Source organism: Dysidea avara, chromosome 8, assembly GCF_963678975.1.
Source record: "Dysidea avara chromosome 8, odDysAvar1.4, whole genome shotgun sequence".
NCBI classification, from domain to species: domain Eukaryota; kingdom Metazoa; phylum Porifera; class Demospongiae; order Dictyoceratida; family Dysideidae; genus Dysidea; species Dysidea avara.
The window spans coordinates 10,241,643-10,257,529 of record NC_089279.1 but is presented as its reverse complement, the minus strand read 5'-3'; the positions used below and the strand labels follow the sequence as shown (position 1 = coordinate 10,257,529).

General features: G+C 38.2%; 1 protein-coding gene across 2 annotated transcripts in view; it reads right to left on the bottom strand.

Annotated features, from left to right (window-relative positions):
• Positions 1–11,813: 11,813 nt before the first annotated feature.
• Positions 11,814–15,887, bottom strand: part of LOC136264416 (uncharacterized) — a 28,215-nt gene continuing 24,141 nt past the window's right edge. Inside the window, exons 2-3 of one of the 2 annotated variants that reach the window (XM_066059145.1) lie at positions 13,017–13,155; positions 11,814–12,962 (exon numbers count right to left, since the gene is read on the bottom strand). In XM_066059145.1, coding sequence (XP_065915217.1) covers positions 11,902–12,962; positions 13,017–13,155 — 1,200 coding nt within the window. In that variant the 3' untranslated portion in view covers positions 11,814–11,901. Of the gene's footprint in view, positions 13,156–15,887 lie in introns of both variants that reach the window. The other variant, XM_066059144.1, reaches the window with a different exon arrangement.

Sequence of the window (15,887 nt, the reverse complement as noted above, 5' to 3'; positions counted from 1 at the left end):
AGCCTCCCCCAAAATTGCACACCTGGATGTGTTGAATTTCCCCTTTTTGCCTCATTTGAAACAGTCAGATAAGCTGTCTTGCTGTCATACATTTTGGCTATTAAACAGTCAGTTGTTCCACTGATTGTAGAGCTATGACATTCTGTTCTAGCAGTCCAGATGTCTCTCCCACTGTCCTTGACTCTTTATCTGCTGCTGAGGCTTCAGTTGCCAACATTCACTCTGCTACATTTAAGAACCATGCATGTCATCACATACATTCTACTCACATTAATTGTTGGGAATCAAGCTTTGAGCCATTATTTGTTTAAAATAAATTTTTAGATATTGTCACCCTGGAGCAAGCTTGTATTTTGTGGAAGAGATTCATGTATGTATGGCCTTCCTGAAAAACCACTGTTCCCTGACACTCTACCAACTCCTATGAACCTGGCCAGATGGGACATGACATCGTCACTAACCCTAAATGTGCTCTCTGGCAACAAACCATATCTTGACTAGATTTTCTGTTACTCTTGATCTACAGGGCAGGTATATTTGGAGACATGATTCATCAGTCTTGTAGGTTTTTGTTCATGGACTCCAACAGCATTTACCTGAATTTTTTAAACTTTACACTAAGTTTCCAAGCTATCTTGATGGTGTCAGCCCTCCTAGCACTATCCCTACTAATCTTTCTACCACCCTTAATAGACCTGATTTGGTCTTCAGTTCTGATGATTCAATCCACTTGTCTAAACTAACAATTCCCACTTATACTCAGCAACATCCATTGGCTGCAGAAGGAAGATCAGTATGGCTCTTTATTACATGACCTCCAACATTCTGGGTTAACTGCTGGTATATTGAGAAATGATCTTTATGTCAGACACACCTCAAGTGGCTAGTGCTTCTAGTGTTGCAAAGAAGACTGTAAGATCACTGTTTGATAGGGACCCGCCGATTATGCTGGCGTAATTTTGAGCATAGTAGGTACCTAAAAGCATTGAGCATAATGCCGGCATAATAGGTTAAATATTTGTACGATAGTATAAATTCTTGCTGGAAAAATGACAATTGCAAAATAGATCGATATACTCTAATAGAGCAGTCAGTAACTCTAATAGAACAATCATCAAACTGACTGTTCTATTAGAGTATATCGATCTTTTCTCTATATGCAGCAATTTATTATTTGTGTTCCAGTCACTCATTTATTTCTTTCTATACAGTGTTAAACTAGTAGCAAAGCATATGAACTAAGGCATGAACATTGAGCATAATCGAGCATAATAGGTAAATATTGAGCATTAATTTAAGCATAATAGGTGATTTTTTTAGCAGTGCAGCATAGCATAATAGGTAAAATTATGAGCATAATCGGCAAGTCCCTACTGTTTGACCAGGCTACTCGTATTGCCATGTCCTGACTCCTGATCATGTAGAATTTTTAACTCTAGAGCCTCCCTGGACTGGGATCTCCTAATCTGAACCTTTTTTTCTTTTTCTATATATATATATACTTTAATAATGTAGTGTAAGCCTTGCCAAGGCTATTGTACTGATCACTGTTCATGTGTGGCTGGTACCCCTAGAACTATATTCAAAAGGTCTATGGCATTCTAAGTGTGCACATATCTAAATTGGCAAAGTCAAAGGATGCCACAATTGGCTACTAATGAGGGTTGCTTAAATTATTGCAACAATTGAAGTAGTCTGTATCTTGGGTTGCCAAATTAATTTGAATGATTGTTGCCAATTTTGGCAATACTTTAACAACCATACTTTTCCAAAAACAAGCATATCAAATTAAAGTTGCCAAAAATGGTTCCAAAGCTTAGGACCAGAGGTATAACTAACTTACAGTGTGTCTACATATAGGAAGCATCAGTGCAAAGGTATTAACTCAATAATTATATTGATCATCTTATATAATGCTGTTTTTGTTAAAAATAAAATTTTGTAATGCTCAGAGTGTTTTACAATGTCCTGTTTAAAGCCACACCTCCTGGGACAGTAGCCACCATAAACTTGACCACAACAGTTCGAAAGACTGTGTCAGAAGCAATCAAACTGTTCAACCCCAGGGGCGGATCCAGAGTTTGGAAAGAGGGGGGCACCTTTCTGAAAAACAGTTGAAGACCAAAAAGAACTTGCTGAAAACCAGTCGAAGACCAAAAAAAAAAAAAAAAAATGTCACGACAGTAATAGCTAGTTATCCTTACCAACTATATCACGTCTGTTATGTAAAATAAAATCCTATTTATAGCTTCATAAGTAAGCTACACTGCCTCATGAACATTGTGACTGCTTTATTAGAGTAATTGACTGCTCTATTAGAGTATCTCGATCTTGTATGCAATTTCTTGAAGGGGGGGGGGGGGGGGGGGGGGGCAAATGCCCCATCCTGGATCTGCCACTGAACCCTCTGCCAATACCTGTCTCAATATATAACCTCACAAGATATTAACATATAGCTACGAAGAAAATAAACCGACCATAATAGAGACTTTATTGGGCACTTCACTCTCAGCTCCCACAATAAATTTCATGATGTTTGAGTAGCTCAGTAGCTACCCAGGGGAGGATATCAGGGTTTCCAGAAACTGGTCAAGTATATTCAATTGATTTGCAAAGGTATCAAAAGTTCGGATCAAAATACTCTAATACAGCAGTCAATTACCCTATATAACAGAACAGTCACATTTTGTTTTTTTAAGCAAAAATAGTCTAAAATTGTATCTTAGAGTATTTAAGACCCGAAATTATTCCTGGGGGGCATGCCCCCAGGATGGCATCTATGTGCCTGTTGCATGCTTCAAACTTCACATAGCTCCACCTCTTAACTCTTTCACCTGCTCCTGATGCTATGCCAGCAGAAACAGGTGTAACAGCTTACATCAATCAATTCCAAATTTCGTTCCTGGGGGAGCATTCCCCCAGACTCCCAAGATTTAGGTGTGGAAATGTGGAAGCCTGTCACCAAATTCCTGGAGCCACCCTGAGCTACCTACCCCTGAAGGTAGGTGGTACTACAGCCAATCTGGTGTTAACTACTAATGAGTTGGGGTTGTACCAATATGAGCTACACCTTAATCATGGCTAGCACCTCCTACAGTACATTTCATGACAACAATAATTTATTGGTGACAGCATATAACAGATGTGCAAGTTCAGGACTGAATATATATTTGTAAGATATAAAGATTATTGCCAGTGTAAATCTTTTGTACTGCCAATCATAACACCTGTCTTGTCCTATACTCTAATAGTGAAACTTTAGTACAGCATAGCCCCAAGGCATCCAGAATAGAGCCTATTGTAGAGGGTTCCATGCACTGTAATATCAATCCAGAATATGAGACTGAATCTGCAAAAATGGGTCTTATGTAATTTATTTTATTGCAGTCCTTCCAAATTTACAAGTTTGACTAATCATAATTCCTCATGTGTTTAACCTACCACTTTAAAAATGCAACCAGTAGTGCTATAAAAATATTATGTCAAGAGTGTAAAGTGACCAAATTTCAAGCTGACAAATTGCCAGGGACATACAATTGGGAAGACTATAAACCTGTTTTTGCAGATCTGGTCACATCAATTTAAAAAAAAACGTTGCATTACAATTTTAGTTGATCAATTTTCATTTTGTTACAGTTGGATAACACTGACTTTCATGTGGAGCATATAACATCATGTTTGCATCAACTGATAGTAGTGGTACTGAAGCTACAGTAGAGGTCACATTTGAGCCATATCACATCTTGGAGAACCTCACCATCTCATCTCAGTCAGGGGGTGACTATACTATACCACTGCTTGGCCACTGTCTTGTGCCCAAACCACAAGGATCTTACACTATCAGAGCTGTTATATACTATACCTTTTAAAAATGTATTCTCTCAACCGACACACTTCACATTCACTGTGGATAATCTGTGAAGGAAACTGAAACAATTAAACTAAAGAAAGTGCATAAATCATGTTAGTTTCATTTGAGAAACTAACAAAGATTGACAAGCTTGTGGTGAATGTGGTCATGCACATGTCCACAAGGCACCTTCTACAATGGAAATAATATAAATATATTATCTCAAGTTAAGGGGTTGTCCCTCAGAAGTAACAACTTATTAATGTATACAACAGCAAACCCTACCAAATTATTGTTAATAATTATTACATTAAATGTTTTACTGTTCCATTTAGTGTGCCTTTTGTTTATAGTCAACAGTGTTAAGTATATCTATAGCTACTGTGGCAGTGCAGTTCTGTAACTTGTGTCTTTATTACTTACTTCCTTCTACATGGTGCTTCTGTGTATATAGCTCACATAAGGTATATCCCGATAATTGCTTACACACGCATGCACATACTAGGCCAGGTAAGTCGTTTATTTTCCAAAAGTATTATTGTCTGCACAAGGGTGGGCAGTTAATTTTTGTCATCAGAGATTGAAATGTATACTATACTTCTAAAAGTCATGTAGAGGTGCATTTCATCTAGATTTACCCACTAATTTTATATAAGTGTTATCTGTATATATAACTATCTACCTGTTGCAATTTATATATAACTAGTGCAATGGAAACAAGTCATCATGTAGAGATATCAGCTAGAAACAAGTTACCCTATAGAGAGATCAACTATTGTACAAACAAATCACCCTGTATGTGTGGGAAACAAGTCACCATGTAGAGATATCAGCTAGAAACAAATTATCCTATAGAGAGATCAACTATTGTACAAACAAATCACCCTGTATGTGTGGGAAACAAGTCACCCTGTAGAGATATCAGCTAGAAGCAAGTTATCCTATAGAGAGATCAGCTATTGAAACAAGTCACCCTGTAGAGATATCAGCTAGAAACAAGTTATCCTATACAGAGATTAGCTATTGTACAAACAAATCACCCTGTATGTGTGGGAAACAAGTCACCCTGTAGAGATATCAGCTAGAAACAAGTTACCCTATAGAGAGATCAGCTATTGTACAAACAAATCACCTTGTATGTGCGGGAAACAAGTCACCATGTAGAGAGTTCAGCTAGAAACAAGTTGTAATTGCACACAGTCTTACTTGACTGTGCTGACTGTTTTATTAGGGTATTTTGATCTAGTAAAAAGGCTGTAAATTTGACCCAGGCCTTACCAAACATTTTGATCATAGCGGGGGGTCCGCAACGCAACCTGAATCTCGTACACCTTGTGCCTGAATCTTTGCGAATCTTTGAATCTTATCACGAAATTTTCCGGAATTTCCCGGATATTGATCACGTGATCTACGGAAAAATTCGCGATCAGCTGGAGGTGTTACCTCGTGTCGTTCGAGGTGTCATTGCACTGACTTGGCTCGCGCAAGAGTTCACCTTTGTCTGTTGCTAACACTGGTACGTTGTGATAGCTGGCAATAGCTCCGGTGTTGACTGTGTTGTACAATAGTTGGTTATTCGATCAGTGCGAGCTCGATGTCTGAAGCTGCAGTGGATTTGGCTCAGGACTTGGACAGATGCGAGGGAAACTCGGAGCGAGGTGTGGAAGGCAGACTAAATGATGACAGGTACATAGAAAACAAACCACTTCGCGTATGGACGACAAAACTTTGCTGTAAATCCACGTTTCATCCTGAAGAGGTTTTGTCAAGCTAGGTGAAAAGCCTAATCATTGAATAAAATCAACAGGCTTAATAGTGCTGAGACTAAATTGAGGACTGAATTGCATGCCATGTTGTGCTTTTTCAATAATACCTAGCTAACAGTCAAGCTAACAGTTTCTCTCAAAAGATTATTATGCGCACAACTAGCTACATACATTGTGAATTATTGTGGTGTATTTAGTATTGCATGTATGATGTAATTACACGTTATTGTATCACTAGTGCACAGGTCAATTAGTGAGTTGTATGATTTGCGTTTATGTAGTCATATGCTTCATTGTGATTAATGACTAATGAACAGCGAATAAGACCAAAGCCAACAAAATTACTGTAAATGATTATTAATGCACTCCTTAGGTTGCATACAGTGGAGCCTCTCTTAAAGGACCCTACAAATAAAGCACACTGTACATTGAACCTCTCTATAAAGGACAGTTTCTGAGGTACCCACAAACCTCTACCAATGCAATTTTACCTCTGAAAGGGGATAACTTCTTATAGCTGTACATTAACTCATCCCAAGTGTGTCCGTCACATACTGTAGAGGATCCACTGTTACGTGTAGTGTTGATAGCAATGGCACATGTATACATATATATATATATATATATATATATATACAGAGGTGATTATAGAAATAACCAGACAAATGTCAGATCAACTTGATGGTTGATCTGACATGCAGGCCAGCCAATTCGCCAACTAAAATTCCTGTTTACACTATGGTGTACAGTGGACCCACCTGGCTTCTTAATCTCCTAGCAACAGTACACTGTTATTATGTCAACTACAGTAACAATGCAAGTGAGAACCACAGCCTACATCCAGCCTTCTTTGATCTGACAAATGTCAGACCAAACAAGAAAATGGGTGGCAATCTTGCTAATTGCTTGGTAAATAGTGGATGGCTGACTGTTATAATCACCCCTGATAATATATACTAATCCTGTCAAATTTTGAATTGTGCATCAGTGATGTATGTAAATACAGCATGCTAGAGAGGCCCAGCCATATAAATTAATACATTCATTAACCATGATGTAATATATTAATTGTTACTTGTGCAGCTTACCTGATTCTGAAAACGTGCTGTTGCTGATGAAGAGGAGACTCCCTGCATATATTGTAAAATGTTTAGAAGCAGCTGGATATGATGAATTGAATACTATTGCAAAAATGGACATAACAGACAATCCAGGTAACTCTATCAGCAAAACTGAACAATATATTGAAAGAAGGTTTAGTGGTAATTCCGAGTATTTTTCCAACTCATCAATGCAGTCCTCACCATTTGAGTTTCCCCCTGGGCACCGAGACAGAATCTGCCATTTTGTTCATGAAGTGAGAGCTCTAGCGAGTAAGCCAACTAATAAAAGAAAGCGGGATTGCACAAGTGAGGATAAGGCTAAAAGACTGAAAGTTGAAGTCAGTTTAGATTCAATATCAAAACAAGTTCGAGATACTATAGCAAGGTGGGTACAACAGCAAACTGAGCCAACACTAAAGCAGTCGACAGAAAATCAGCATTACAAATTGATAGTTTCAACAGAAGATTCTTTTTCAGTATCTGTGATGTGTCTTGTGTGTAAAAAGACCATTACTTTGCACCAAAGAAATTCCTCAAACAAGTGTGGACCATACATCATATCAAACTGGACCCGACATGTTAAAAAATGTTATAGTGCCACAAATACTACACGTGCCACCACTACAATATCTACACAACATCAATTAAAGTTAGACCAATACTTAGCCAGCGGCAAAGTACCACAGCAGCATCTTAGTAGCAATGCAACTGATGGAACAATCATCGATAGTCCAGGAAGTCATCCTCATGCACAGTCCACAAGTATCGATCCTTCTAAATCCAGCTTAGATTGTGCAAGTGCTCATGTTTCAAACAGCGACCAGGTTTTTCGGATTGCCCCTCCTTCAATGTAGAAGGAGGGGCAATTACTAAAAGTCCAGCTCCAGGTAATCCACAAACCAAGTGGTCACGTGCTTATCGAAACCAAAGATTACTTGAGAAAGCTGGAGCTGACCCAAATCAAACAAAAATCACATATTTTTATGAACTTCTGACTAATATTGAAAAGCTCATTAAAACAAATGAAAGGCTTTCTGCACTGCTGCAAAGTAGCAATGCTTATGAAAAGGAATCTGCAGCTAAAGGTCACTCATTTTGTTCCACCGTTTTAAAGGAAATTGTTGTCAATGCAGAAAAGAATGTGGGAAAGGCTAACACTCAATGAAGGCATCCAGAGATTTTGAAAAAAATTTGCATGGCATTATTTATTTATGCTGGTCCCATGGCTTTTGAATATATCCATCAGAATATGCCAGAAGCCTTACCATCATTACGAACAGTTCAAAACCTTGTGCATGGTCATTACAAAACTCTTGATGAAGGACAGTTCAGGTTTGATGAGCTTGCTCAACATCTGAAACAGTACAAAAGTCCAAAGATTGTTTCCATTGGAGAAGATGCCACACGGGTTATAGCACGAATAGACTATGACAATGAAACTGATCGCTGTGTGGGCTTTGTTTTACCCGTTGATAAGAATGGTTTACCTATTACTGATTCCTTTCTAGCTACTTCATTTGATGCAATCGAGAGTATGTTTGCTCAAGCAACAATTGCAAAGTATGCCTATGTTTACATTGCTCAGCCGCTCTTTCACAATGCTCCTCCTTTCTGTCTGTCTTGTGTTGGGTCAGACAACACATTTACAGCTCACGATGTTCTTCTGAGGTGGAACTACATTATTTCAGAGTGTAAGAAAAGAGACATTGTAGTTGTAAGTTGCGGGGCTGATGGAGACCCGAAATTGTTGAAAGCAATGAGAGTGTCTGCCTCACTAGTGGTCGATGATGACGAGCCCTTAAAGCAAGTAGTCCCATCCATGACTAGTCTTAATTTTCCCAAATTATGGTATTCTTGGTTTCACTGTTTGCCTAAAACCACTTGTTTTGTTCAGGACACTGTGCATATTGCAGTCAAGCTTAAGGCTCGTTTACTTAAGCCATCAGTGACTTTGGCAATGGGAAAATACACAGCTACTGGTAGGCATTTGCACTTGTTAAAGGCATCTGTGGGCAAAGATCAGCATGGTCTTAGAGAAAAGGACATTGACCACAAAGATAGACAAAACTATGATGCTGTCCTGCATATAGTTAGTGCTGCTCATTTGCTAGATGAAATCAAAAATGCTAATGCAACCAAGTGTTATGTGGAACTCATTGGGTGTGTGATACATAGCTACCTGGATAAAAGTCTAGATGTTACATCACATATTGAGAAAGCATGGTATCCTGTATTTTTTCTGAGATATTGGCGTCAATGGATTCTTTTACATAGCTATTTTACATTGAAGGACAACTTCGTGACAAGCAATGCATATATGTGTGTGGAGCTCAATGCACACTCCCTCATTGCTTACCTGGTTACATTGCGTGATCACTTTCCAAATGATGATGCATGCTTTGTTCCATGGCTTTTAGGATCGCAATGTTGTGAGAGGACGTTTCGTGCTGTAAGAAGTATGAGCAGTACTTTTTCTACTATAATTAATTTCGGAATGCTTGGCTTACTCCGTAGACTTCATCGACTTCAAATACAGTTTAGCTTAGAATCTGAAACGGATAGTGGAATTATATTTCCCAGGGTGCTAAAACATCAAGCAAAAGGTGGTGAAAATTCTTTCAAAAAGTATTCTTTAGCAGATGTTAGCAATGACAAGGTAGTTGCTGCGGTAGAAAAAGCCAGAGAAGCTGCTAAAGCATCAATAGAGCAACTAGGGATGGCAGACCTGCTTAAAAAGAGATCAAAATGGGATAGTGTGCCAGAAGTAGCTCATGATATTGATGACGATGATGAAGACAGCGACAATGATGGTAATGACCCTGAAGATGCTGATGAAGGAAAACAGGATTCTGATGAGGTAACTTCATCAGTTATTCAGGAAGTATGTTCTGAGGAACCAGTTCAAGTCACTGCTGATATTAATGAAATTGCAGCTAAAGGGCTAGTTGAAGATGAAGTGAAAGACAGACTGGAACTAAAGCAGAAATTACTATCATTCAAAAGAATACCATCCACCACAATTCCTATGTATGCTCCAATTGAAAATACAAAGAAAAAATCAGAGAAATCCACAAAATTCTCTCTGTTTGTTGAAGTTAAGGCAGATAATGGAAACCCAATTTTCATTAAGAAGACGACTGCAGTGTGGTTAATACAGGAAAGTGAAAGGGTTTCTTGTGATCGATTTTATAGGGTACGACGTAACCAACCTTACACATCTAAATCAAAGAGCTTTAAAAAACTGAAAGCTATTGCAATTGCAACCAACCAAAGCCCAAAGTTACAAAGCAGCCATTCCTTGCAAGCTTCATCAAATATGCAATCTACAGCAAAGACAGTAGCAGCTGAAGTAGATGGTAAAGGACATCAAATGGCTGAGACCATACCATTTAAAGCACAAGATTACACTGAACAAGGTACACCAGAACAACAAACTACTGTTCCTGAGGACTTACCAACTGAAGACAAAGAACTTCAAGCATGTGAAGACAAAGAAGCATGTGAACATAGTACATCATCACCTTCGACTGAGACCATACTAATAGAATCAGGTGATGAATCTGAAATTCCATCACAGGCTTGGTTGAAAATTGGAGGTATCACACTATATGAAATTGACAAGCACAGTTTACTAAATAATTCCAGTTGGATGAATGGTTCAGTCATGACCGCAGTTCAATTCTTGTTGAAGTGCCAATTTCCTCATATTCATTCTTTGCAAGATACCCTGAAACAAGATTTACAGAAAATGACACCAATGCCCACAGGATTGACATCGTTGCAGATACTTTTGGTAAACCGTAATCATTGGGTAGTAGCATCAGCTAGTGGAAATGCTGATAGTGCTGATGTTATTCTATATGATTCTAAGTACTCTTTGCTCCATGAGCACACAAAATTACTGCTGTCGCAACTTGTGTTTACCAAGAACAAGTATTTTACTGTTGGAATTGCTAATGTTAACAAACAATCTGGAGACAATGATTGTGGACTGTTTGCAGCCGCTTATATTACCAGTATTGCCCATGGACAAGATCCGTCATCAATTGTGTACAATCAAGGCTTGATGAGAGAACACTTACTTACTTGCCTTGAGACTAACAGAATTAATGGCCCTATTTCCGACTATCAGGGAGAGAAGAGTGCTTCAATCAAAGATTGTGAAAATAGAAGTGTACTGTTACTGTAGGTCACCAAATGACAAGAAAAAGGAAATGGTGCGATGTGGCCAAATGACGTGTAAAGAATGGTTTCACTTTGAGTGCATAGGCACTGATAACAATATTGTACAAGGACAAAAATGGTTTTGTAAAAACTGTAAATGAAAAGTGAAATCCTTATAGTTAATATGTTATGTTAGTGTGCACACGGCATGATTACTTGTCATGCATGATCTTGATGTCAGTGTATAGATGCATATAGTGCATAGGTTTATTCCGAGTCTCAGTCCACCTTAGCCATTTCCATGGCATGTACTAAAAATGGTGAGGTATATTAATTTTATATACATGATACATCTGCTACAAGAAATATTACAGTTGTACATATATGTATAATACGAGCAGCTACAACTGCAAATTGCCTAATGGCAGCCTAATAATAATATATATATATATAAGCTGGACATTCAGTAGTTAAATTGTGGTACAAGGAATCATCACACTGAGCCAGTATGAAGAGCTAGCTAGCTACTGAGTCCATGCTTCTTGATCAGTGTTGTCCAAAGTTACGTAGCTACAGTGCCAAACTTATGATATTCACTAGCTGAAATATTTAGTCGCTAGAAAGCCGACCTCTGAGCTTTAGCCGGGCTAAATTTGATTGAATCCTCGAATCTCGGGTGAACCTCACTGAATATAAACTGAATCTAGGGTGAATCTCACTGATTATAAACTGAATCTCGGGTGAATCCCACTGAATCTCGAGTGAATCCCACTGAATCTTGGGTGAATCCCACCGAATCTGCATGAATCCCGGGGAATCTTAGTGAATCTCGGCTGAATCCCTCGGAATCCCTGAATCTCCGGTGAATCCGTAAAGATTCTGAATCTCGTACGCGATTTCGCTGCGTTGCGGACCCCTTGGATCATAGTCATGGTGATTATTCTCTTATACAAATTATACAAATGATCAGCATATAAAAACCACTAAAATGATGAAGTCATGTTAGCACTATAATATACTAAGCACTGTTGGACTGATAGGAGATAACGAAGTAGAAGCTGTCATAGTCTACAACAGCACCCTTGTGTTTTATAGACTGGCAGCTTCCTTCTACATCCCAGACTGTGCTTACTATCCCATTCCTGTTTCTTCCCCTTTTAATAATGCCATCAAATGATATATTGTGAGTGTGATTGTTACCATTTAGTTGGTCAATTACTTCTACTTCAAATGTTCCTCTTATTGGCCAGTGACCTGACTGTTTTAGCTCATCATCATATGGACCCTCAATGTGGTGCAAATGAAAACACATACGCCCACAATAATCATCAATATGATCCCCATCAAAAATTTCAATAATAACATCATCATCATCATCATCCTCAGAATCAAATGGCACCCAAACATTACAAACATCATAATCCTTAACATAAACATCAAGAAACATCTTATGCCCTCTCCAGAATGCAAAGAATGGACAACTTTCCCATTCTTCTTCATTTTTCATCATTTCAGTAGTAAAACCATACATTTTAAAGGTCACTGGTGCTACATATTCATAAGGAATGTTTGCAGTTTGTTTTAGTGCACTGTTGGGCTGATAGAAGATCATGAAGTAGAGACTGTTATTTTTGAGGTAGTTGCTATCAAGAATAGTCTTGTGAGATATGAAATGGAAATTTCCATAACCATTAGGAGCCCTACCCTGCTTCATTACTCTGTTAGTGTAGTTACTTGAAATGCCATCAAATGATATATACTGAGTGTAATGGTCATCATTTAATTGGTCAAGTAGTACTACTTTAAATGTTCCTCTTAATGGCCAGTGATGTGATTGTTCTAATTCATCATCATATGGACCCTTCATGAGGTACAAATAGATAGACATACCATAACGACTAACATCGACCATTAGACACATCTTATATCCTCTCCAGAAAGCAAAGAAAGGATCACTCCACCACACTGTTTCATTCTCCATCTTCACAGTAAAGTTGTGCATTTCAAATATTACTGGTGCTATATGTTCGCGGGTAGCGTTTTTGGTTTCAGATTGCACTATGCAAAAGAGGATGGCTACTAAGATAACAAATAATGTTATGATGGACAACAGACTGAAGTTTTTTTCTAAACCTTTACTCTTCTTTTCTTGAGAATTTCCTTCAGCAGCAGCACCACAAGATATATCTGGTGTGTGTTTAGTGATGAATTTCTTTTTGTGTACTTTTTCACCTTCGTGAGTACCCTTCATTCTAATCTGAGTATTCTTATTCTGCAATGAAAAATATATCCACTGAAACAATTGCTAATGTAGCTAAGGTACCCATTCACTCCTTCATTTCAAATGTTCCCCAGGTTCTACAATAAATGAGAGACGGGAGGGAAGGAAGTGTGAAAGATACAAAGAGCTGGTTTTTAAAACTTAAAGAACATTATAGTAACAGAAATTTTACTACAAAAAATTAAATTTGCATGTGACAGTTACTATGATAGAATTATGTGCACACCCTAGGCCTTTTTGCTTAACCCTTAAAGCCACATAAAACTTTACAAAACGCATGCACCACATTCGCATAAGCCACTATAGTGGCTACTGATATTGATTGATTGATAACCTGTATATGGAAGGTCACACGGACTTGAAATTAAAATGTATGGAATGCTGACATCACAAAGAATAAAATGGTGTCCAAGTTTTACCGATTCTGATGCTCCTTCTCCAAGTTATGACGTGAAACACATGGGATGTAAATTCGCATAATGGTTTAGAGAAGATACCTTTGAGGTTGTAAACCCTGTGGACTGTAGTCATGTGGAAGGTGTTTCTGTTGATCTACAAGTTGATATGGTTCACTGTGGCATGGTTCAAGCAGTGTTGCTCTCAGCAAGTTCCTCAAGATTACTCACCTTGTTATCATCTTCACAAGCGAAGCCTTCGAGTGAGCTGATGGCGATTCTTGCCCATTGAGGACAGGTTTTCAACTGAAACCAGATGAAGAAGACCATGAAACACAAGGAGAAATAGTACTAAATGTTTTATTATTGTTATCTGTATGTATATAACACCTTATTTCTGATACAAAAATAGCTGTTGGTTAAATATCATGCATTTTCTGTACATTTTTTTATATTGCCACTATAGTGGCTTATACGGCTTTAAGGGTTAAGGAAGTGGAATGTTGTGGTTAGACAGTGAAGACATAATTGGTCTATGACATGGCTTCTGGAGTGTGATGTTGCCTTCAATGACTAATACATCACCGTTGATATTGGTAGTGTTTATACCAGTGCAGCTGCCGTAACAATTTGTGTTGGTGAGTGGTGGATTGTTATACTTGCAGCGCTCATTTATGAGTAATTATTGAGATTATCAAGTTTAAGTTCTCAACTTTGTTGCCATGTTAGGTGAATGCTATATGTACAAGTTGGGCCGGATCCTGAAAAACAGCTGGAAATGAAAAGTGAATTATTTCTCAAGAGAATTAATGTTTCAGCCAATCAGATGAATAGTGGTGACAGTAAAAATGTCAACAACAGACATGTGTGGTTTAGCTCCATAACAAATTGAGAAAAGGGTTGTAGTGGATACTGCACTTTATGGTTTTCCCAAATGCATGGTGGAATTTTGATTGACCGTAAATATTGTGTCAGGCATTTGAACCAAATTGAACTTTTAAAAAGGTTTTTGAAATATTTTTAGCAAGTCAAGCAGTGCTACAAATGATCCAAATTTCAAGATCGTTTGTAATTTGCATCCATGGGTCATTAAATGTTTTGAGGATCCAGTTCAATGTATACATACTATATATAGCCCTGTATCATTCGCTAAAACATGAAAGGAGAGTACTGTATGCAGGTAGCCCAGTGATGTGGCCTAGGTCAACAGCATGGCATTCACAAGCTATCCATGCAGTATTAGATAAATTCCCAGCAGCGCATAGATAAACAGGGCCGCCCAGAGAAATTAAGGGGCCCAGGGCAAAGAGTTAAAGTGGGGCCCTTGACCCAAGTTGTAAGGTGAAGACCAAAAAAAAAAAAAAAAAAAGGTCACAACCTGCTGGCAATGACAATAACTACCCATCACCAACCATATCTCCTTATCTATAAGCTTGCTAACCTGCTCCTCTGAAGAATACTGTGACTGCTCTATTAGAGTATATCGATCTTTTAAACAGGTATTCAGGGGGCCCTTCATGGGGCCTCCTGGGGCCCCTTTCAGGCTGGGGCCCGGGACAAAATGCCCCAGTTGCCCCCCCTGTGGGCGGCCCTGTGATAAACACTAGAATTATGGCTTCATTAAATACAGCACTAAACAATGTGATTCAGTATATGAACAGCCATTTACATATACAACTTCTATAACTCAAAGATGGTTTGTTGAAATGTAATCAGACAAAGCTTTCCTGAGAGGGAAATGCCATATCTAACATCTAAAGAAACTTAGGATGTATACATGGAGTATGAAAAGTTTTTTTTTAAAGTAGTCAATGGGAACCATGAGTTGTGGTTAGCAATATTGCATTCCAGAAAAGTGAAGGAAGTAATTAATACTAATGATATATTTTGGTTAGTTAAATGAAATAGCCTAATAACAATGTAGCTATAGTTTTGCAGAGCTAGGCTATTAGTGTTGGGTGTAACACATTACATAATATTATTACTTTTCATAGCAAAAAGTGACATAATGCATAACTTTTCATGGGCTACACAATATGAATATACATGTTAATGTTTAACTATAACAAGTTCTGGTGCAAGCAGAGACGTAGCCAGAACCCAGGCCACGTGGGTCCAGGCCCGGGCATCAATAATTGTGTGCTATGAAGATTGAGATACTATACAGCTAGGCCCTGCCATCACCAAAAGTCTGGCTATGCCCCTGGGAGCAAGATACAGCTGGAAGAAGACAAGGCAGCTGGATTTCTGGCAATTATAATTTGACATCTTACAAAAATAATATATTATTAATTAAAAATGAAGTATCGGGATCCAAGCAATAAAAGG